We start from the raw sequence: 26,444 nt of genomic DNA on the forward strand, positions 1-26,444 counted from the left end.
CTATCTCACTAAATTCTGATAACCATACAATGAACAGATAATTTGCAAAATAACCATCACTTGTCTCAATCTTCACAGCTAGTTGTGATTTCTAAATTTTCATTATCAATTGAATATTAACCTTTACACAATAATAATATATTTTTATTCTAATTACTAATACACATGTGAAGTTTCTTACTTTAAATGCAAACAGAAGAAGGATTAGAATTGTATACACATATTTATATTAGATGTATTTGAATGTACTATGAATTAAGATTTCGAATATTAAATATGTTTTCTTGACAATACAGATAAGTAATTTGAATACTTAAGATCATGAATCAATTGAAGTTAGACCACCATGGAAAAACTGGAAGCATTGGATGGCCATTTCGTCCTATTGTGGGACTCTTCAGCAGTGCGCATCCACGATCTCGCCTTGCGAGATTCTAGCTTCAATTGATTCATGATCTCAACTATTAAAATTATTATAATATCCACAGATAAGTATTTAGAAAATAAAACTAAGATATATGTATATATAATAAACATTAACAATCGACTCATATAACAGTCCTTAATATACATATTTATTGCACTAAAATTTATAGATACATTAAAATCACAACTAAAGTTTCTAGTTTTTTAAGAATAATGTAAAATAAAAACTCGATATTTTTTGGGGTCAGTTTTCATTCTTTAATGATCCATTATTATCATTGAAACTATTGAATTCAACATTAGTTAATTTTAAATTTGACTTTGATTGAATCATTGTGAATATCATAAAATGGTTAATCATTGGAGGCACATTCAATGAAAGTAAGTAGATAAACAAACAAACAAATAAGAATTAATGAACATGTAAAAAGAGAAAATTATGAAGCATATTGATGAAGACAACTTTTTTCAGAATGATGAATAATAATCAAGTAATCATAGAGATTATCTTTTCTTAAAAACAAAAAAAATTTTTTTTATTTTTTAACCATAGAAACAAAATATATTTTTAATCTTCAACTAAACCAACTTTATAAGCAAATCGTCTAAATTTAGTTTTTACTTCTTCTTGCATTAAATTAAATGACATAGCAACCATAGATAAACCAAATAATAAATAAAAACAACAAAACACTGGTTTTGTAGAATTTTCCTGCCATTTATCTGTTTGTATACCGGGTACAAAATCACCAAATCCAATTGTTGACAATGTAATAAATACAAAATAACCTGATTGTAATAAATTCCAATTTTCCCATTTAGCAAATATAATTGCACCAACTATCATATAAATAAAAAATACTAATAATGTTAACCATATTGGTACATGTACTCCTTTATTTTTTCTTTTTTCTTTCTGTATACCTGATGATATAATTGATTGTGAACTAGTTAATGTATGTAAAATAGATTGAGCACGTTTTTCAAATCTTGCTGTATGATAATCATTCATATGTAATTGATTAATAGATTCTTTTGATGTATATTTATTTGAATCATTATAATTATTGACTATTGAAGTCTCGGTAGTTTCTTGGATAGTATTGTGTAATTTAGATGGTTTAGTTTTACGATTAGGTAGTAATTTCCTTTTGGATGAATTCGGTAGTATTTTCTCATCTCTTATTACTGGTAATATGGATTGAATATGTTGTTTAGATAATTTCTTTTTAACACGATGTTCATGATATTTAAAACATGAATTTGAATAAATAATTCGAACGGTATTAGCTAAAAAACCACCAAGATTAGTTAAACATAAAAGTACTAATGGTATACCAAATAATGCATAAATTACGGTAATTGCTCGTCCAAGATCTGTTTTAGGTACAATATGTCCATAACCTATAATAGAAAAATAGAAATAATAAAAGTCGGTTAACCTTGTAGAAGAAAAATAAGCGGACGTTTTATCTTATTATAATGCTTAAGTTTATACTGTACATGACAAACTAATCTTAGTCAGACAAATATTATTAAGCCAGGAAGTATTGAACAGTCGTTTCATCCTGATATAAGACTCCTCAATAATATGCACTCGTACTTTAGCTGGGAATTGTTATATCCTAGTGAAGATTAAAGTACGGGTAATTTCTGGAAACTATTGGTGGACTATTATTCTATAGATATTCTTATTGTATAAGTATTCAATAATTAGATTATGTATATCTATACTAATCTTATTATATGCTTCATTTTGACCTATAAATTATTATTATACAATTTGCTGTTCCTAAATTATACTCAGTTTATTGATTACTGTCTCCTGCGTTGACAGCTACATTTGGACTTGACCTTGTACAAATGTTATTTCCTATTTTATGGTGTGATGCGATCTGTCTGTCTGGTATATAAACCGAGTATGCTTGAAAGAAATGATTCGCATAGTTGATAATAATAATAATAATATATATTCTGAAAATAATAATTACAGTATTCATGCCAGTCTACAGGCATGATCAATTTCATATAAATAGTAACATTCGATGTAGAGAACAAACATGTGATATAAGATTGTTTTAAGTTTGCTAGTTCAGTAATTGTTTAGGTAGTACATTTATGACATGTATTACAGCAATCCAATTAATCAGCAGGGAACTTTTAGTTTTTTTCTTAAGTGGATAGCCTGTTAATATATGAACGGTGTTATTTAAGGTTACTTCCTGTGCCAGGATGAATTATTAATAATTATCTACAACTAGAGAGAGTAAAACTAAAATAGAGTGCACGAAACAACAAGACAATGATCATCAAAATATGTCGGTCAGGTTAACTATTGTTTATGTTAGATATTATTCAAATAAGTTAAGGTTGCTAGGGACAGTGTTAACGTAAAGTGTCAGCAGGTAGGTAGTTAAACATTTAAAGCTCCTATAATCTCACTTGTAGAATAAGATATACTTACAGGCGCTAGAACATTTAATGCATTTTCAGAGGGGCAGTATGCATCAATGCAGCGGACAAACAATGTGCGACATTTGATCGTACGGATAGATTGTGGTAGATTGTTCCATAGTCTAGAAAACTTACAGGTAAAGTAATTCATATAGAGAGGTGATTTGGAATGTGTTTGTTTCGCTAGTGACAATCAGTTACGAATGTCGTAATGAGAAGTTTCTGCACACAGAATTGCTTGGTTGGATGTAAAAGATAGTTTATTAAGTATTTTAAAGAAGATAAGATTTAGTTTTAGTCTCCTCCTCCATAGAGGGTCGAGCCCAAGTTTATTACATCTAGAATTATAAGTCAAGGTACAATCAGTTCCAAGAATACGAAGTGTAAATCGTCTCTGTATTGATTCCAGCCTTAATTTATTATTCATGTGCGCACTACTAAGAATAAACGCGCAGTATCCTAGAAGTAGTCAAACACAAACTTTGTACATTTAAATACGTGATTCATTGTTAAAAAGGTTCCGAGTTATGTAACCTATAAGACGTTGAGACTTGGAAGTCTGTTTCAATATTTGTTCTGTAAATGACAAGTCGTATGAGCACCTAAGTCCTAAGTCTACTACTGCATGTAATCTAGATAACACTTCACCATTTATGATAAGATCGTAGTTGAATGATGTATCACTGAAGCATATCCATCCACATTTAGCTGTATTAGGCTCAAACTGCCATTTAGAGTACCACTGTGCTACATTGTTAAGCTCCGTGCTGATGCAATTTTGATCATTGTTCAGCTCATGTAGAGAAAATGAATACACTAAGTTAAGATTATCGGCGTACAGAAAGGGGTTACCCACACAAAAACACTCACAAATATCATTAATAAAAGCTAAAAAGATCATAGGGCCTAAGACACTATCTTGTATTACACCACTTCTGACAGGGACAGCGTTTGACCACGAAGCGTTAATTTTAACTATTTGATGTTAGTTGCTGAGGAAGGAATCAGTCCAAGCAAGCAAAGGGTTTCGGACCCCATAAGATGCGAGTCTACCCATAAGAAGTTGGTAGTCGACCATGTCGAAGGCTTTAGAAATGTCCAGGTATGGCACTAATACTAGATATCCTTGGCTACGTATAGAATATACTAAATTAAAGAAGTCAAAGTGATATCGATTTTTAAGAAATCCATGTTGCGTATCATTGATAAATTTTTCAGTGAGTAAATAGTTGGATAGTTCGTCACTAATAATTTTTTCCATAATCATAGAGATAACTGGAGTAATATTTATCGGCCGATAGTTGTTCATGTCAGTCTTATCTCCAGATTTATAACGTGGTATGATGTACGCGGTTTTCCAACAGTGAGGATAAGAACCTGATTCCATAGAAAGTTGGAGCTGTTATTGGTGTTCTGGACTCCAGTGGACGGGCTAGGTGAACAAAGGACCAATAAAGAAGCCAGGCTGCTCATATCGGTCGAACGTCCTTGGTTTGGCACACTGTTAAGATTGTATATGTCGTATTTCGATTGGTGAATAAATCATGTGACAATTAGCGGAGCCTAAAGTCTCAACAGGAACTGAAAACAAGACGTTTAAGTATCACCATAAGTTGAAAACTGAAACTAATCTGGTGCCCTGAGTTCATTAAAATTCAAACCGTTTTTTTAAATGGTCTTCAGTTATGTAGATTACTCAGTTGTAATGTTGTCACATATTATCAGTTTCTAAGCAGATTTTCTAAAACTCTAACGATAAGACTTGATCTGTGAAGTCTAACAAGTATTCGGTGAGAGAGAGAGAATCTACAAGATGACAATGAAAAAAGAATCATCTTATGACAGAAAACAATTTAAGTTGTAGGTACCAAACATTTCATACTACCTGAATAGGTTCTATAAAATATAAAAACATAGATAAGTAGTACCAAGGAGTTTTGGAATAAAATCATCTGTCTAGCGCCAATTTGAAATCCCGCTGACAAAACTCAATTGTATCTCACTGATATGTGAATTTCTTGAATTGTTCTATATAACTAATTATATCACTACTATAAATTTAAGTTAATTAAGTGAGAGAAAAGATAGATAGGTTTACAGGTTTGGAGGTAATTTAAAGGTAATATGAGTATTTGCTTTTGGAGTGCGATTACTAACAAACCTGATAGACTAAGTTCTTATTACCTTGATGGTTTTGATATATTTCCCTGATATTTAGTGTAATATGTGTTTTCAAATACTTCGAAGTTAATAGCCTACTACTGTCAAATCAAAATTCAGCAAACTCACATAACACTTATCTCTAATTAGGTTTGATAAAAATATTTGGTATATTCTTATGTCCTGTTAAATCATAGAAGAAAAAAACGATACGCACAAGATTGAAGATAAACATTTTGTTTGGATGAATCATAAAACATTAATAAGTTTCTACAAGGTTTATTTTTCTTCTGAAGTATCGTAATTTGATAAGAGGTTTTGGACCTCGTCTTTACTTGCCAAGAATAATACAAATATAGAGTTTAAGAGTTCGCTCATGAGACAAAAATTCCTGGTTTCGAACACAGCGTACAAGGTCTTGGAGACGCGCTGCTGAGGGGTCCCATACTATGACGAAACGGTCGTCCAGTGCTTCCAGGTTTTCTACAGTGGTCTGGCTTCAATTAACTCACGAATTCAACCAATAAATTGCTACAATTTCCACAAACCCTCATTCTGACAAGAACCATTTTTAAACACATTAAAACACCATAGTAAATTTATCATTAATTAATTTGATTCAACCATTCACCAATGTCATCAGTGAGTTACTATCTCACAACAGACCTGGTTGAACTCCACCGGTTACTGCTTCTCACTAGAACTCCAGGAAATACCTCAAGGAGTCAGTCACCAGTGAGCACATGATCATTATCAGAAAGGGTTTTGTGGAGTTAGACATTAACACCGGTGGATGCCGGCTCAGTGGTCTAGAGGTTAAGGGCTTCGGCTCGAGACTGGTAGGTCCTGGGTTCGAATCTCGCGAGAGCGGGTTCGTGGATGCGCACTGCTGAGGAGTCCCATAATAGGACGAAACGGCCGTCCAGTGCTTCCAGGTTTTCGATGGTGGTCTAGCTTCAATTGACTCATGATTTCAACTCTATAAAATTACTAAAATATCCACAAAACCTTTTCTGATAATTTGATCCAAATTAATCAAAAAACACCTAATAATTCTAGTATTCATTAGTTTGAATAACATTTTAGATAGACCTCTATTTAATGTGTATAGCTGAAAATGTTATGACGAAAATCTAGAAGTGATTAAATGAAGATCATTTCATCCTGCTTAATACTAATTGACCAACTAGTATGTGAACTTCTCAACACCCGGCAGTGATATATATTGAAATCCCATAGCAAAAATCAGTACCCTGATATTTGTGAACACGCTTTATGGATATATATACCAGTTAGTTTGGGAATTGTATTAAGGAGGATAGTCTTGGGAATTTTTTCATTTACCCAGTATGAGTGTCCCGGAGAAATTGTCTTGCCTAGTGTATATTTAGGTGTGATGTTACATAAAAACATATACTTAGTCATTCAGCTTGACAAACGTCAGGAATAATGAGAAACATTCTTCACAGTAAATTATATTTGACTTTCTTAAGAAATTTAAATAAACATATCAAATTATTTAGACTCAAAAAACACTATTTTAGTTATAGAATATAAAAAGATCACTAGACAATGAGATTCTTTTACAATTGTGGTGAACAAGAACACGACTGGGAACAATCGAATGTATTTAAGCACAAATTACAAACTATCTCACTAAATTCTGATAACCATACAGCAAACAGTTAATTTGCAAAATAACCATCAATTGTCTCAATCTTCACTGTTCCTTCTGTAAATATCAGTTCATCTTCTCTAATTCCATTGTTCATACATTTTCCTACCAATTGTGCTCCATTTCAGTTCTTTCCTTATTGGTCTTCTGCCAAAATACATTCTGCCTGACCATCACTATATACTACTGATGTGTATATAAGTAGGCCACATCACACAATAACTTTCTAATATCAAAGCTCATTAATTTTAGACTTCTCAGCAATGCTTTATAAAGTTTCATAGGTCAAAGTGCAAGAAACGAGTTAACAAAAGTGCCTATTAATACTGGTTATTCTTTTTGAGTTGTATATGTGATGAGAAAAGACTTTCAAAAGTTACTGTTTATTTTCATTAACTTTGAAACTGCAAATTATATCGTCGAATAAAGCCAATATGAATATCAAAACAATACTGCTGACATTTTGATCTAATGTAATTTAGCTTCAAAATGTTGCAAATTACCTATTCTATTGCTTCCACAATTAACCTCTTACTTCAAATCGATTTTTTTCAGTTTCCAAGCCTTTTCTTATCTACATTTCACTTTTAAGTTAATCTTATCAAAGTGATCAACCTTTATTATGATAAATATCTTACACTTATTAATCAATATATTTTTGTGATATCTTATTGTGTAGAAAATTGTATTTTTGATGTTTTGTGACTTAATGTAACTCACTTCTTCAGAGTAAATAAATAACTGAAATGTAATTAATGCAATTTAGAAAATAATTTTGATTATTAATTCAAGTCTCAAGGAAAATCTAACATAAATGTTATTCATTTTGCATTATCTAACATATTTTTAAGTTCATATATAATGTGTGGCACCTTTTCATGATCAACTGGTATTATCTAGAAAATCAATAAAAACCAAGTACCATTTAAAAATTGTTATGTTATGGTTTAAGAATACTGATCATTGCACTAATAAACCCGCCGAATCATAGCTAAAACAAATGGATTTTATTTTACAAAATGTAAAATCACTGGTAAAATGATTCGGAATATAGAGGTCTTTATTTTAAAGATCATTTATTTCTTAAATATGATTCAAATATCATCAAATACTATTCAAGGTATTGTGAACTAAGAATAAGATTACTAGAAAAGTAACCTTTCTACTGATTTAATAGGTTTGTCTTAGGCTCCTTTAAATCAAGTCAATAATGAAATTCAAAATGATCAATTTGAAAAAAAAAGTATATTAAATCAATGCCACTGATTTATAGCATAAAGTATATTGTTGTCTTTTCTTAAATAAAACATAAGTATATTTTAATATATACAATTATGTATTAACCTTGCCTGAACCTCTTCTGGGGTTATTACCCTTATGAAGCCCGAGCAAAGGAGGATGGTTACGAGTGGGGTTAATAAACTTACCTGTAAAACAGGTCTTCACATCAAAAGCTAACCACTAATATATACTACAATTATGTGTACCTATGGAAGTATGTAGGTTGTGAAGGAAAATGTTTTTGTTCATAATAAAATATAATTTAGAATTCATTATTACTTATAAATCAATAGACAGTTTTCAACGTGATTTGTCACAAAAGTTTTATATAAAAAAAATAGTATTTAAGTAGTATTATAAATTATTTATTAAATTAATTTAAGCAACGTCATTAAAACGTTTTTTTTTTGATAAACCAAAATATAAATTAGTTCTGATAAAAATCAAATTAGTTACAAAAACGATTTATCGATTCTAATACAAAAAGAAAAAGAAAAGAAACATTAATCAAAATGTTTTCCAGATGAAAAAATATGTTAAGTAAGAAAACAAATAGGCAATATCTATCTATCTATCTGCCTACCTATCCATCTATCTATATATATACATATAGGAAATCATGATTATATACTAACAATTTAAAGAGTCTTTTAGGATATATATATATATAGTGAAATTTTATCATTATCCAAATTAATTTTGATTAATTAATCATGTAATAGAAGAGAAATACAATTCCAACTGAATAAAGAAGTCCAATATTTAGACAGTTATTTGTTGTCGATTCACAATGACAAAAAAAAATAAAATAAGTAATGCAATGAATTGAAAATTAAAAATAAATAAAAAATTGAACATTGAACCTTCAAATTTTTAAATAACGCATGTTTTTTTCTTTTTTCTTCTGATAATGATTTATCTTCAAGTGGATATCATTAAGTTAAAAGTAGATTTGAATTTTTTTTTTGAAAAAGCCAATTTTCATCATTGCTTAATTTTAAAATAGTTCACTAAGTAAAGTTAATTTAATTTAAAAGTTATGTTGAGTTTAAGGTAATAGAATATATTAGATAAATAGACTTAATAAAATACAATGAAATTCAGAAAAGGTTTTTGTGGATATTATAGTAATTTTAATAGTTGAGATCATAAGGCAATTGAAGCTAAACTACCATGGAAAACCTGGAAGCATTGGACGGTTGTTTTCCATGGTGGTTTAGCTTCAGTAGACTCATGATCTCAAATTGTTAAATAACACATGTTTTAGTTTTGTCTTCTGATAACGATTTATCTTCAAGTGGATTTCACTAGGTTAAAAGTAAATTTGAATTTTTTTCGAAAAAGTCAATTTTCAATAGATTATCAAAACAAAACAAAAATTGTAAAACTTAAATAGATACAACATTCAAAAAAAGCTCTAAAGATATCATCCATCTATAAAATCACTTATTCAACTATTTCACAAATGATATTGTCATCAGTATCGAGTTTCCTCTATTTTTTTTCTTCCTTTTTTCTCCAAAACCATAAAACATTGGGAATTTAATTTTTAAATTATCAGTTAAATAAATTAATTGTTTTATTTATCAGAATAATTTTTTTCTCTCAGATATTTAAACAAAGAATTGATAAGATTTAATAAATGTAAAAGTCATTTCTCCTCTTTTATTTTTTTGGAAAAAAAAGGTGAAAGATGGTACATGTGAATAGAAAGAAAAAAAGATCTGTAAAGGATATTGAAAGATTTTCTAATTTTAAAATACACTTACTATTGTTTAAATTCACTTAGTATTGTTTGTTTGAATCTTCCCATCGATGTGTTAGGACTGCAACTGGTCAGTCTCGCACAAGCAAGTGGCTATCAGGACTCAGTGACCGAGTGGATAACGCGATGGCGTTTGAAGCGAGAGTACTGGGTTCGAGTGCCAGAGTGAACATCAACTCCGAGATGCAGGTACATCCGGCTGACGAGTCACAAATAGGACAAAACGCGCGTCCTGGATTCCACTGCTAGCCACTATCCATCTGTGCTTGTGAATTAAGGCTACATCGAGGCGATACGCACAGTATGCACATATGGCCAATAAGAGACTGACCAGTTACAGTCCTAAACATCAATAGGAAGATTAAACCAAACAATACCCAAGTGAATTTAAACTTCACCCCATTACACAAGCAAGTGGCTATTAGGACTCAGTGGCCGAGTGGATAACGCGATGGCGTTTAAAAACGAAAGGTACTGGGTTCGAGTCCCAGAATGAATATCAGGTAAATTCAGCTGACGAGTCCGAAATAGGACGAAACGCACGTCCTGGATTCCACTGCAAGCCACTATCCATCTTTGCTTAATTTTAAAATAGTTCACTAAGTGAAGTTAATTAAATTTAAAAGTTATGTTGAGTTTAAGGTAATAGAATATATCAGATAAAGAGACCTAATAATAGATAAGAAAATTCAGAAACGACTTTTGTGGATATTATAGTAATTTTAATAGTTGATATCATAAGGCAATTGAAGCTAAACCACCATGGAAAACCTGGAAGCATTGGACGGTTGTTTTCCATGGTGGTTTAGCTTCAGTAGACTCATGATCTCAATTATTAAGATAATTAAACATTGAACAATAACCTGACATATAGCATATAACCTTTTACCTGAAAAAATAAAAACCACTTACGCAGTCTAGACTTTTAAAAACATTCATGAGATTTTAATCTAACTGGGGAACTTTAGTTATCCAGAACATGAATAAATTTATAGCTAAACAAATAAGATTCACATATGTCTGATAAATGATGTACCCAATAAAAAACATAAAATCCATTGAAAACAGTTCTTATTTGATTTTTATTAAGATCCTTCGTATTTCAGATAAGTATAATCACTAATAGTTAACTAGTTTTGGCTTAGCATGGATAGTCAAAGTGATTTACAAAAATCTAAAGCAAAAAACTATCAATACCATTAGTGTCTCTTAATGCTTAAATAATCAAATTGAAAGCGTACATTAAATTAGAATAATGACTTAACGAGAAAATAGTTTACCGCTCATTGATATATGTAGCGCCCTAATTTACCTTTAACATAAGCTGTTGAAGTTCAATTAAGTTTCGTTTTCTTTTATCAAAAAAGAATAATTTCAAACGTTAATAACTAAATTTCAATAGAACAATGCGAAGAAGGAGTCAATCTATCGAAATTTATAAAAGGGATTAATTGCTTTAAAGTTAATAACTAAGAAAAATATTTACTTGTTATACTTACTAAGTTTGCTGTAACATCTATATCAATGAACTGATACTGTTGAATGTTTTTCTGATGAAAGTACATTTTAGCGAATTGAAGATAAAGTCTAGTTGATAAATTCATTATTTTATATTAAATAGTGAAATATTGTATTCAGTTCTCATTTCAAGTAGAACGGTCAGTAGTTTGTTTCACATCATAACAACGGTAAATGGTGAACTACTCGTATTATTAAACCTCCTAAATTTCCCCTCATTTCACAATCTTTCGCCACTTTTGAATGAAATCTCTTTATATACTGATCGGAGTTTAATTTGTCTGAAATGAGCACTGTAATATTCGAACTGTTATGTTATAAAGCTAGTATTTGACATCATTAATTGAGGGGATCTATACTGTGTGATCGTTGAGCTATCTTGTTTTACTTCTTTATTCGATAGCTTACTAACCTTTTAAAAAAGGATATTGAGTTCAAATTTCAATATGAACATCATCAGTGATAAGTCAAGGACAAGCATCAAATCTGTCCAATGTGGCAAAATACTCTAATCCTGAGCTTCAGTGTGGAACTAAGTCTAAAAATTCATTTTTATGTATTTAGTGCGTATCAGAGATGAAATATTTCAGTAATGTATTTGTTTACACAATAAAAAAGGAAACACACTAGAAACTGACTTAAAATTTTATTCACAAAGTAATCTACATTCCACCAATTCACGAGGTTTGTACATTTTTTTTTATCCAGAGTGTGTGGAATATTTTATGAACAGAAACATCTGTACATCTGTTTTTAGGATTAAATATTATTATTCGAAAGACAAATATTCACACTAAGTGGATTGGCTGATATGAGTCTGAAGACTTGGAGAGTGTGTGAAATTCTTTTCATGTTAATTTACTACTTCTTACTGATATCCTTTTTTTGTCTAAACAAATGGAAATGAAATAATTTTAAAATCATCATATCTATTCTGTTCTTCATAAATTTCCTCCAAAAAGAAATAAAATATATCAAGATTTCACAAAATGAGGAATAAACTAATCTCACATTGTAGTTTAGTTTTTCATGTGTAGATGACTAAGAAATTTTTTGATTAAAACAATTAAATTACAGATATTACCTACTTACGCCTGTTACTCCCAATGGAGCATAGGCCGCCGACCAGCATTCTCCAACCCACTCTCTCCTGTGCCTTCCTTTTTAGTTCTATCCAGTTGTTGTTTAATCTTCTCATGTCTACTTCTATTTCTCGGCCTAATGTGTTCTTTGGTCTTCCTCTTCTCCTTTGGCCTTCAGGATTCCATGTGAGGGCTTGTATTGTGACACAATTGGTAACTTCCTCAATGTGTGTCCTATCCACTTCCAACGCTTCTTCCTACGCTGGAATCTGGTTTGTTGTCTCCCACAGTAACTTGTTGCTGATAGTGTCTGGCCATCGGATCCGAAGTATTTTGCGTAGATAACTGTTAATAAACACTTGTATCTTCTGGATGATGTCCTTCGTAGTTTTCCATGTCTCCGCCCCATACAGCAGAACTCTCCTGAAATTTGTATTGAAAATTCTGATCTTGGTGTTGGTTGACAATTGTTTTGAGTTCCAGATGTTCCTCAGTTGTAAATATGCTGCTTTTACTTTGCCGATCCTCACCCTCACATCTGCATCTGATCCACCGTGTTCATCAATGATACAAATATATACTGACTTAATAATATTTTTAGAACAGAATGATGAATTACTTACATCATTTCTCAGCTAATTCAAGAGTGGTTAGCAAAATTATTAGTTACAGATGATTTATATTGGACAGATACTTCCAGTTAAAATGGAAGTGAACACAAAAAAATAAATGTCTTAGTTAAATTGTCAGTTGACTTACTGTTTTTATAGTTGAATTCATGAGTCAATTGAAGCTAGACCACCATGGAGAACCCGGAAATACTGGACGGCCGTTTGGTCCTATTGTGGGACTCCTCAGCAGTGTGCATCCACGAGTTCTAGTGTGAAGTACTGACCAGTGGAGTTCAACCGGGTATGTTGTGAGATAGTAACTCACTGAAGACAATGTTGGACGGTTGCCCTATTTCATGGATTGGACGAATTTAGACATTAACACCGTTGGATATTGACCGGCTCAGTGGTTTAGAGGTTGGGCGCTCGAGACCGATAGGTCCAGGTTTCGAACTGGCGAGGTGGGATCGTGGATGCGCATTGCTGAAGGGTCCCACAGTAAAATGGGGCGGCCGTCCAGTGCTTTCAGGTTTTCTATCATGGTCTAGCTTCAATTGACTCATGATTTCAACTATAGAAATACTAAAATCTGATTACTGTTTTTAGTTTACAACATAAAAACCACTAAATATACACCAAATATGTATTTAAGCAAAAATATATTTACAAAAATGTATATTTCATCTACTCAATTATCAGATTATATGTTCAGCCGTTTTTATGCCACAATAACTTTACCATAGAAAGTTAGAACAAGTAGTATGTAAAAGTTATACCACAAGAGCATAGGTTCATTTTTTTCAATGAATATCAATCTTGATTTGAACTTGGTAAATGTTCAAAATCAAAGCCAATCAACACTATTCTCATAGGTAATACATTTAGAATAACTTGTTGCGTTACATTCTACTTGATTTTTTCTAAACAGTTATGCCTATTTTAACAGTCAGTAACATACGTTTTGAACTGTAATCTGACTAAGTAGCTTGGTGATTAAATAGCACTAATTTATTTCTCCTTTCCCTACATTTCTGAAGTCTATTCAATGTGTTCTGCATGACATTGATAACCAGGAAATGGTTAACTAATTACTAATATTTATTGACTAAAGAATTCAACGAAGCTTATTCAAATCATACGGAAATTATGTGTTTTACACCTCATTAAAGAACAATTAAAAAAAGCTTCATAACTTTAGAATAATTTTAAAAACAAAACAATTTTAAACTAAACTATCTATCCAAAGAGGTATAGACACAATAGTTTTATTATACAAAGAATACAATTAGAATGTATCAATAAACTATGCAAAGTAAACCTGATAGTTTATGAAAATAAAATTGTTAACTGTTTATGTCTCTTCTGGGAACATTGTTCAACAACACCAATGTCTTATGTATATGTATATTACCACTTCTTCCTTTCTCTTTTATGTGTAACGATTGAATTTGGCATCATAACAAAGGAAATACATATACACCTTATTAAGATATTTGATTGTTTATTAGGAACAACATACATATGAATTCCTCTTATAAAAGGTTATCTGACAGTATTGTTAGGGAAATCCGCTTACTTAATCACTATTACTAAACATTCTAAATTGTATATACATCAATTTATACGTATGTGTAAAAGAAAAAAAAAGAGAAAATAAATTTTACACCTCTAAGTGTAATAAAAACAGTTAAAAGAGTTTAAAAAGTTTTCAACCTATGAATAAACTTTAGTTCTATTTTTTTATAAACAATTATATTTTAAGCAAAGATGGATAGTGACTAGCAGTGGAATCCAGGACGTGTGTTTCATCCTATTTGGGACTCGTCAACTGAATGTACCTGCATCTCAGAGTTGATGTTCACTCTGGCACTCGAACCCAGTACCTTTCGCTTCAAACGCCATTATGTTATCCACTCAGCTACTGAGTCCTGATAGTTACTTGCTTGTGCAATGGGTACTAACTGAATTATATTTTAAGATATAAATAGACTGAAAGATACAATATCTGTATGAATCCGTACATAAAACTATCAGGTATCATGAGACATCTACGAATTTTTATGTCATTTAATTGCTTCTGGAAATTTAATCCATCTACTAGGAACATTGAAAATCAGTACTTCAGGTAAATAGTAACCATCAGTAAAATATTTTAGTCCACTTAGTTCCCTTGATGAATCTGAATTAAGTCAAAATAACAAATAAAGTAGAATAATATGAATTCATTATATTTTATGGTTTCTCATCAACTGCATACGATCACATATGCATTAAAATGTAACATTGAGTTATGATACAGTCTGAAATAATTTGTGTGATATCTTGAACTTAGACTATTAGTATGTCGCGTATAACTTGAGCACTTGAACGCTAGAACCTTCCCAAGTCGCAAAATGAGAAGACAGAAGACAGATGAAAGGAATGTATTTCTAAACAATGTCAATTATGGTACAAAACTGTCAGGTATTTACAGTTTTTAATAGAGACGAAATCATCATTGTAGTTATCCAATCCTCTCGTAGGGGGTTATTAACATTGTCCAATAGGGAAACTACACGTAGTGATTCTAAAACATTCTTCAAAATCTAATTGAATGGAATATGTTCGGCTCCTTGTGGGCTTCTTGAAGCTTCCTCAACTTCGCATGTGAACCTTCCTCACACTTTGATGACGATAACAATTAAAACTCCGGTTGTCATCAGCTGATGACAAACCACGAAATATGAAGAATTCATATTATTCTACCTTAATTGTTGTTTAAACTTTATTCAAAATGTCTTCGACTTCTGAGTTATTTCTAATTTAAATTCATTAATAAACAATAGAAGTTCAAGTTTAGTTGCATAATACTAACTCGAAATTAGTTTATACATTCGAACGAAAACAATTGTCCGTTTTTGATTGCAACATTGCATTCTGTTTTTTTACTTCATTTGTAAATTCACCTATTTCAAAAATATTTTTTGTACATATGTAAATTATATCAGCCCTTTTGCTTTTATCGACATGATCAAACATGTAAAACTTATTGTATACCTTAATCCTTTTACTCATTTTTACATCATATATGAAGTAATCTCATACAAATTGATAATGGTATGAAAAGACTTTGTTATTTTTGATTTTTTAGTTATTTTTTGTTTCCAGTAACTCCGCCTGTAGCTCCTTCGGGGGCTACTGCCGATCCCAAGCCCTGGTAAAGGAGGAGGGTTGGGCATGCGGTTAGCGACCCCATCCTGTAGAAAACCAACTCGCTAAAAAATGCTAACCAGAAAAAATTATTCAAACCATTTAAACTCTGCCCTGGGAGTAGAAGGAATAATTATGACGTCTCATGATGAAAGCCGAGTTCCTTCGGAAGTCATGAGGCCGATGCACCAGAACAACAATTTGTATAGGTACGTGGAACGTCTGGACAATGTGAGAGACCGGAAGAGTCTTCCGAATTGCTGCAGAATTGCTTGTTTCCAGTATGATATTTTTGTAAACCACAATATAAATTAGTGAATTAATTTATAGTCTATTATCTCTTTGAATGTACAAAAACATTTCATACCATTATGACAAAAATAATGATTGTATACATAATCTAAGTCAATTTGCATTAGATGAAAGCGATAAATGATGTAATCAGTGAATGATGTATAACGCGTCTACAAGTTATTCATATATACAAGCCAAGCAGTGGATTGAGCTTAATAGTCGACGACTTCAAATTGATATGTATTCAAGTCAATTTTCATTATTAGTTAATACCAGATTAAAACTATTGGCAAGAGAGCTCTGGTTTTCTATAAAATAACCAAATTTTAAATAATTTATTCTAGTGAGCAGTGGAATTCAACGGTGTTGGATGTGAGGCAATTACCCACTGAAAACAATAGGAGATGATTGCTCAATGACAGTATGCAGGTATCCAACGTTGTTATTGTCCCATACTAGGACGGAATAGCAGTCCAGTGCTTCCATGTTTTAATAGTGGTCTAGCATAGATCGACTTGTGAATTCAACTATTAAAATACAACAATCTCCACAAATCCCCATACTGATAATATGTCAGCTTTGTTTAATCATAATAAAATAATAGTTTTGCAATATTTCAATCAGTAGAATATTGAATTTCTGACTTTTCTCAACTTTGTATATGTCTATTCTCCAGAACAAAATAAATAACTGAATTAAAATTAACACATATTTAAATAATATAGAGGAAGAAATCATAGAATATTTAGTGCAATAGAAACAAGCCTGCTTATATCAATATTATGTTGTTAAAGTCAAATTTAAGGACTTCCAAATGAGACAAAACGCGCGTCCTGTATTCCACACTACAAGCCACTATCCAACTCTTTATTAAATCTACTCCACTTTCAGTTTATTTGATGTGGTAATTATAACACATTTAGGATAATCATGTATAAACTTGCTGAGAGATTGATATATGAAAAATAAAAGGTCAACTAAACAAATTAAAACATAAAAATAAACAAAAATAATCAGGAAAACAGCGTAAAAAACAACATAAAGCACATCACACTAGATAACAAATTAATGTTGTCTAGAAAGGATCAATGTTTGAACAAACCTTTTTTGGACACATGAAAAGTGTTTGTATGACCAAGGTGTCAATAAACTATGGTATGAGCTTCTCAACATTCTTATACAACAAAGTAAAGGTTGATCAACTCTATGATGCGTCTCAAATTACGTCAAAACTTGGTAATGATATTGACAAATTGTTTTTGTCCATCTATCTTACTTTACTTTTGCTTTTTAGATATTTTCCTACTTTTTGTAATGTAAGAGAAATTCATAAGTTAAAACTAAAAATCTATCAAGCATATTTTTACTTTCATTCGGATCATTTATGGTCGTTTTCTGCGTTAACGATTAATGTCTAATTAGTAAATAACAAAGGTAATTACATTTGGTTGATCACAAAGTAATGACCATTGTCATGTTTGTCTAGTCTTTTATTGATGATTGAACTCTATCAATCGACTAGTCATGTGATCACTAGTCTATTTGGTTTGATATCTCATACACTATTTTTAGATGATAGATGATAGTTGTTAGGATTGTAATGACGCCTGTTGAAATTAGTTTGAATCAACAAAAACTCTGTTTTCATCTTAACGTATGTATTGCTTTCAACTAGAATTTTTCTGTATTCTTAAAGTCAGATAGTTAGTTGATATTTTAAAAAAATGCCAAGATGCTAAAAAATTAACCTTAAGGAGTGATTATTGAAAAATATAGCAGATAAGTGAAATGTAGTTAACACCGTTGGATGCCGGCTCAGTGGTCTAGAGGTTAAGGGCTCCGGCTCTAGGCTGGTATGTCCTGGGTTCGAATCTCGCGGGGTGGGGATCGTGGTGCGCACTGCTGAGGAGTCCCACAATAGGACGAAACGGCCGTCCAGTGCTTCCAGGTTTTCGATGGTGGTCTAGCTTCAATTGACCCATGATTTCAACTATGAAAATGTGATTTTCTCTCTAGACGTTATAAAGCAAATGTTTGGATATCTAAACTTTAAATATTGTTTCTTTGTAACTGGAAACATGTGATTCATAAACATAAATAAAGAAAATTTTAAATTTTAGAATTTCATAGGAATTCCAGTTTCATCTGTATAAACAAAAATTTCTATGTTTTTATATTGTTTGTTTTAGGCGGAAATTCTACTATCTATTTCTGGTATACAGCTAGTTGTACTGATAGTAAATTATAGATTGTAGTTTTAAGCATGAAATATTTTTCTTCGTATAGTTTTTGTGTCATAACTTTCTTCGAATATAGAAATTTTATAAACAAGTATAAAGTTAATAGTAAAAGTCAGTGATTATTCCATTATCGTTAATAGTTGAATTCATAAGTCGATTTAAGCTAGACCACCATTGAAAACCTGAGAGCACTGGACAGCCGTTTCGTCTTACTATGGGACTCCTAAGAAGTGCACATCACCGATACCACACCAAAGAGACTCGTACCCAGGAACTTCGGTTTCACGTGCGAACACTTAATCTCTAGACCATTGAGCCGGCCGTCCAGTGCTTTCAGGTTTTCCATGGTGGTCTAGCTTCAATTGACTCATGATCTCAACTACTTAAATTACTAAAATATCCACAAGAACCTCTTCTGATATAATTGATCTGTTATCTCTATTCATCAAATAAACAATTATATCTTTACTACAGAAAATATCTTAACAATATTTAATTCTATGAAATCGGTTAAGAATTGAATGCCAGCTAACAGTGAAATATAGAATATGAGTTTCATCTTATTTTGGGACAGATTAATTAGAGGCCTCAACATCAAGAGGTAAATTCAAACAACCAATACAAATAAACTTGTTAGAAATTGTTGTAAAAAACCGGCATGTGTTTCCTTATTTTTCCATCTTTTTTATTTTACAGATGATCAATCAAAATCCAAAAATCAAGATTCATTCGTTTAAACCAGTTTATTGCTGGCACTATACATGTTATCATTGTTAATGCCTTCAATAACAGTTTATCATTTCACAGTACTACAAAACTGATACCCAATAAACCTATTTGAATCATCTAGTAATGAGTCACTGTTTTTCAGGAAAATAAACACGAATAAGTCTATATGAATTAAAATAACTGAAATTTAAGAAATCTACACATTGAGAATAACAGGATATATCCTATGAATAAAATAGTATTTCTACTGTATGGATTTATGTAGATGATTGAATTTTATAGTTTACATCATGAGATGATCTCAGTTAAACAACTGCTAAATACCAGAAAACATTAAATAGGCGTCTCACCTTGTGTGGGACTCCTGAGAATTACTCACTCACAACATTACCACGGGCTGAACAAGGCACCAAAAAAGCTTAACCATGTCGAAATTGAGACAGTTATTCATTAAAGGCGATGCAAAACGATCCCGCAAAGTAGCGCATTGAGGTTGAGCAAAAACGCCGACAAGTTTAGGCACTTATCACCAAACCTAATGGTTCTAGGTTCAATTTCCTGGTGGTCGTCGATTCGGACTGCTCTAGTGTCTTATACCAGACAGAAACAGTTTTGCAGTGCTTCAAAGTTATCAGTGTTTATTTAACTAAGATTAGTCTGTGCAGCAAAGTATGGAAATTGTACTTCTTTAATTTAATTACATTATATACCAGAAAATGTTACAGTTACACTAGAATTACAATTATTGCCATGGTACCCCATTAAAACGCTTCATGTCCTTTAACAATTTATGAGTCTTGCATAACGTTTTATGAAACTGAATTTACATTTTTTGTTAATTAGACAGGAGTAGGTATTTTTCTACTATTTATCTCATTGAAAGTTTTTTTTTTAGGTTTAAATTGAGATAGATAAGGTAATCGAAAAATTGACATGTAACCTGATTATGATGATTAGTTTCTATTGGTAATTAATAACAGGTAGGTTACGTAACAGAAATTTATGTTATATTTGTTGTAAATAATCTACTAGATGTTATTCGATAATAACAAGGTGAACTTTACTCATGATCGCAGCTTTATACAAAGCTCAAGTAAAAATCTGTTCTCCTTCGATTTTGTATTGAGTGACTGGATAGGATAATTTGTGTCAATTGAGGCTTCACTTAAAAATGAACAATCTCAAGGTTTCATTAAATAAGCCGTAGATTGATTCCGCGAAATCGATGGTTAACACAACTAGCAGATGATATTCATTCATTATTATATCTGAGTTCGGTATAACAGACATTTTGTGGTTAAGTGTTTAGAAATTGTATCGAATAACTTATTGAAAAAGTCAGAAAATTTGTATATTCCGATCGTTGGCAAATCATTCAATATCAATAGTTATATTGGTCGAAGTTCTAGGAATTTACATTTTTGTTCAGACAAACACCTTCCTGAGTGACTAAGCAAAGGTCTGGTGGAGAAAGTGAGCAGCTTAGTATTGGCCCATTTAGTGCAACCTGTCATGGTGCCAGTATAAACCAATCTTTTTCAAGTAAATGTTGCCAAAACTTGACAGACTTAAAGTCCTTCAAACGGTTGGAGTAGTAGCCATCCGGATTAATAAACCGGAACTGTGTTTACAAAAGAAATATCTCCAACCACTTCTTTTCTATTGGTCAATCTCAAGGCTAATTAATTGATAGTAATCTTAGCTATTGAATAGCCTAATTTGTCCATTCTACTTACATCCTTTCGTAGTCAAATTTAATTGTCTCTGTTAACCTCAGTAACACATCTTTGTATTATTATTATTATTATTACTATTATTATTATTGGTTTAACATCATTATTAATCTCCCCAATACGTGGTTCATTTACTTCTCGATCATCCCACTTTATGATGTCTTACTAATTTTTTACCCAATATAGTCTCCCACTAAACATTTGGTCGAATTGTAATTGCACTATTATTTCCCTCACTCTATCTGATCCATATTTATTCTGATCCTGAATACTAAAATTTTACTTAACATATAAGCTAATTCCAGTTAACATTCCAAATAAAGTGATTGATAATAATGAAGTAAATGTTATGCTATATAAATGGTCATTTTAGAAGTTGTGTTTATATCATAACTTATTTCAACCATGAATTTGTTTTAATCAAAGATTCGGATCAAATGAACTTATCAAGTTTTTAATTAGGTTGCATAGAAACTTAAACAGTTTTAATAACTCAGATAAACTTATAAGACTGTCAGGGTCATTATCACTTCATACCTACATGTAGCTCGAGTAACAATAGTACTGTAAAATATCATATACTTATATAACACTTGTAAATGATGCATTCAATAATAAATAAAAAACTGTAAAGCAACGAATACATTTATGATTATCAGTAAATTTTTTCGAGTAGGTATGTTCCAATGACAGTTTCGAAAATTGTTAAATAGCACCGAATACAGAGTTTGATTATGAATGTTATTTACTCATAAATAACGGTAAGTTAAAGACGACCGATCAAGTAACGTAGGCAGGGGGTGTAGAGAAGGTAGTATTAAGTAATTAATAGTAATTTGACATATGATCATTGTTTAATCAGGATAATAGTCTAATCGGAAGTCAAATAAAGCGAGTTAACACTCAGGAATCTAATGTTGAAAAATCTTGACTACTTCATTTCTGATAATGAGATGAATTGCTATTATACATAACCTACTAACACTATCAGCAACAAGTTACTGTGAGAGACAACAAACCAGATTCCAGTGGAGGAAAAAATCAGGAAGAAGCGCTGGGAGTGGATTGGGCACAGTTTGAAGAAATCACCCAATTGCATCACAAGACAAGCGCTCACATGGAGTCCTGAAGGTCAAAGGAGAAGAGGAAGACCAAAGAACACATTACGTCGAGAAATAGAGACAGACATGGGAAAAATGAACAAAAAATGGATAAAACTAGAAAGGAAGGCCCAGGACAGAGTGGGTCGGAGAAAGTTAGTCGGCAGCCTATGCTACATTGGGAGTAACAGGCGTAAGTAAGTAAGTAAGTAATAACACTGAATACTAGAGAATAATGATATCATGTAAACTATGAAGTACGTTAAAAAGTCAAATCCATTATTAGTCAAGGATGATTAAAAATGTCTCACAACTGATAAGATTTTATTTGTAAAAACAGTTTGAATAATACAAGTGTAATATTCTAAAGATAATCTACGTTTCTTCCTTAATGTTTACGAATGTAAAGCCTATGTGATTTCAGATTAATTAATCCCCCCCCATTTTTTTCTATCTCTCCAAGTAATGAAGGTTCATTTTTCAAAATATTTCAGACTAATACTTCTAGTCTTCTATATTGTTATTCATTTAAAAGGCTTGTTTGGATTTATTTTCATTTTCAAAATACTAGACTAATAATGAACGTTAAGTAAACTAGTAGTCATACGCAAATATATGCTAATAATGGGATTAAATAAATTAGATATAACTAATATTTCATCTCCAATGTATTCTAAATGTTTATATGAGATTTCAATCATCAGTTTATCTTGTTTCATTCGTTAACCACTGCGTTTTCCAGAGACATCTCATAAACGCATAAATAAAAAATATCATTTTAAGTTATATGCTCACTAGTGACTGACTTTGAGGGGTATTTCCTGGAGTTCTAATGAGAAGCAGTGACTAGTGGAGTTCAACCACGTCTGTTGTGAGATAGTAACTCACTGAAGACAATTGGTGAACGGTCGCTCAACTTCGTGGATTGGTTGAAGTTAAACATTAACATCATCGGATACAGGCTCAGTGGTCTATCGGTTAAGTGCTCACGCGCGAGACTGGTGGGTCCTGAGTTCGAATCTCGCGAGGCGAGATTGTGGATGCGCACTGCTGAGTAATCTCACAATAGGACGAGTTGGCCGTCCAGTGCTTCCAGGTTTTCCCTGGTGGTCTAGCTTCAATTGACTCACGCTTTCAACCATGAAAAGTGATATAAGTTGTTTATTTTAGTTAACAGAGTTTCAACAAGTGTATTTCTGATAGATTTAGTAGTAAACCAGTAAAAGCATCATTATGCTTGTAAGAAATTTTACGCTTGATTAACAAACTCTTATGTTCATAAAAGCTTAATTATTTGGTTAAGAAATTCCCAAATTTTCTTTGCTTTCAATAAATGTCATCGTTTAGTAAACCTTTTACAGCATGACTAATTTTCCTAACAAGCGAGAATTGACAAAGTATGGATAGTATCTCTACAATTGAAGTATATATGGAACTCAAAACAACTATCAACCAATATCAAAGTCACAATCTTCAATACGAATGTCAAAACAGTTAGTTCTATTATACGGAGCTGAAACTTCAGGAACTACCACAAACATCATCAAAAATGTACAAGTATTCATAAACAATTGTCCACGTAAAATACTCAATGTCCGTTGACCGGATACCATCAGCAACAGCCTACTGTGGGAGAGAACAAACCGACTTCCGGTTGAAGAAGAAATTAGGCAAAGATGTTGGAAGTGGATAGGACACATATTGGGTGAATCATGAAAGTGCATCACGAGGCAAGCGCTTATCTGGAACAGTGAAGGGAAACAGAAAAGAGGAAGGCCAAAGAACACACTGCGTCTGGAGTTGGAGGCTGACATCAAAATGATGAATAACAACTGGAAAGGATTATCTAGGACAGAGTTGGATGGAGGATGCTGGTGGGAGTTCTATGCTCCTCCATGAGGAGTGACAGGCGTTAGTAAGTAATTTTCCCAAAGAATTTTTTAAAGTAAAATCTAGTGGAATGTAATACAAATGTAAAAATGCGTTGAGAAACAGTAACGATGGTTGTGGACGTGTGACAAGGTTACTATTCACTTTGATTAATCCAAATTAATTTAATGAACGATATGACATAACTTTTGTTAGTCGATAAATTTACGGTTTAGTTTTTGTGAAGATATTATAAACAAATTCATGGGTTGAAGTAGTAATGTATGAAAATAGTACATTTTATCTTATCACTGATAATACTAATAAAACTTACTAACTTAATTTAAATTTGCGTATTTAGCTTTTAATCGGTTTATGTAGGCTAATAGTATGATTTGAAAATCTGAATTAAATCTTCAATCAGGTAGTTGAGGTTGAAACTTTCAACTACTGTCACATAACTTTCGGATGATTTAGGTAATGATATTAATGAAGAACGTTCTAGTGAACTTAACTCTACAAACATTTTTACAGAAAATATAGTGAATGGTTGACATCCAGATAAACTATAATTTAGTACATAAATCTGATTAAGAATAAGTTTTATGCTACTGAGCTTCCAGACATTAACTTACTTTATCTTATACTGTGGCGTATGCTACTTATGTCTGTCGACATAAGTAGCATGTAACATTAATCAGAAGTGGAATACCTGGCAGCAAAATAGTGTGAAGATCAAATTTAAGACAATAGGAATTATGATAACGACAGGAATGAAGGAACAATGACGTTTGGGAGAGACAACTTACGGAAAACTTGCAAATGTATGGTTTTCCTATTTTACAAAATCAATCTAATTTTGGATTAAACAACAATTTGGTCTTCCCCATCTGAGCAGTCCTTCACCATAGTACTACTATCAAAGTTCTAGCGGTAAAGTTATGCCTTTCTTAGAAATCTAAACTTAGCGCACATTTTAATCAAATGATAATACTTTACGACAGTTGATTACTAGGTCTTATTGAGTTCTGAGAAAAATGATTGGTTCATAATAACTTCTATACTACCTTCCATACTACTTCGAATTAATACTTCGGATTTATTAATGTCATACTAATTGTTATATATTGACGAACTAGCCTTTACTGAAGACATTGATGTTAATAAAGAAACGCTTTCAGTTTAAATTTGTTTGAAATAACAATCGATACATGCCTCACTTGAACGGAATTCCATTGTTTGTTTCTCCTGATACCATACTGTAAATATGACATGAATGATACGAATATAACTGATGAGTGAAACATTATATACATTCAAATATATAGTTCCAAAGTACTTATAAACTTTGCGTTCACATTTACTTAGGATCTAAAAGCATAGTCTTATTACCAAAGTATCAAGTTGGATTTACAAGAGAAAATATCCCGAATTATTTAGATATTTATTGTCATTTTTATCTTCATACATCGAAATATTTGATAGATTGGTTAAAGTTCCTCTTATTTGGTATCGTATGACAAATGCCAAATTATTTATTACCCACAAAGTGAGGTTATGATGTCTGTTTAAATTTTTAACTCATATTACATTAAGGTGTTTCTTATTTCTACTTCAATGCACCTATGACAATCTCTTTATAGTCATTATTTGAAGGATAACTCTTTAAAAGTAGTTGTTTCCAACCAACACCTTATTTTATCTAACAAAAACGAAGAAATATTAGTTCATACAATTAAGTCCATGGTAAACGTTTTAATTTAACCCCAGGGGTTTATTAATATTAAGAAAAAAAAATTTTTTTGATGTATATGACTGAATGCTTGTTGTCTAGGATCTACTGACATAGACGAACGAATTTGTAAGCCTTATGTTATAAAGCATCCTTAAACATTTTTTATAAGAATAATCATTTACATCTAGCAATTGTGTTTCTTTTAGAACTAATGAGAAAAAGTTCGTTATTTTCTCAAGTTGTCGTTTTTTGTGATGTATAGAATACTACTGAAATTATCTGGAATTATAGTTTTTCTTAATAATAGCTAAAAGCTGCATTTTCTATCGGAATATTAACATAAAGCGTTTAGAGAATCTGTAGACATTTTTTTTTAATTTCACAGTGAGTTTGTATCCTTACTTAACAAGATCACTTTATAAAATCCCTTTTAAGGAATGTATGGAGTGCGTGTAGACGTCATTGACGAAACAGCTTTTTAGTGCTTTCTGACATTCGAATGATTTCAGGATGAAAACATTGTCTAGTTTAAAGTCAGAATTTAAATTTATTATGAATATGTAACTTACAAAGTATTTTTAAG

At 31.5% G+C, this 26,444-nt stretch overlaps 1 protein-coding gene and 2 non-coding genes across 3 annotated transcripts in view; 2 read left to right on the plus strand and 1 right to left on the minus strand.

Annotated features, from left to right (window-relative positions):
• Nucleotides 1–994: 994 nt before the first annotated feature.
• Nucleotides 995–26,444, minus strand: part of Smp_127170 (twik family of potassium channels-related) — a gene marked incomplete at both ends in the record, with an annotated part of 30,488 nt that continues 5,038 nt past the window's right edge. Inside the window, one exon of the mRNA XM_018794860.1 lies at nucleotides 995–1,830. Within this exon, the coding sequence (XP_018649230.1) occupies nucleotides 995–1,830 (836 nt within the window). The remainder of the gene's footprint in view (nucleotides 1,831–26,444) is intronic.
• On the plus strand, nucleotides 5,840–5,911 carry Smp_tRNA_02103_Pseudo_CGA.1.1. Its single transcript has one exon. It is a non-coding gene (tRNA).
• Smp_tRNA_02234_Pseudo_???.1.1 lies at nucleotides 8,191–8,262 on the plus strand. The gene has a single exon. It is a non-coding gene (tRNA).

The sequence above is a fragment of the Schistosoma mansoni genome, chromosome 1 (assembly GCF_000237925.1).
Source record: "Schistosoma mansoni strain Puerto Rico chromosome 1, complete genome".
NCBI classification, from domain to species: Eukaryota; Metazoa; Platyhelminthes; class Trematoda; order Strigeidida; family Schistosomatidae; genus Schistosoma; species Schistosoma mansoni.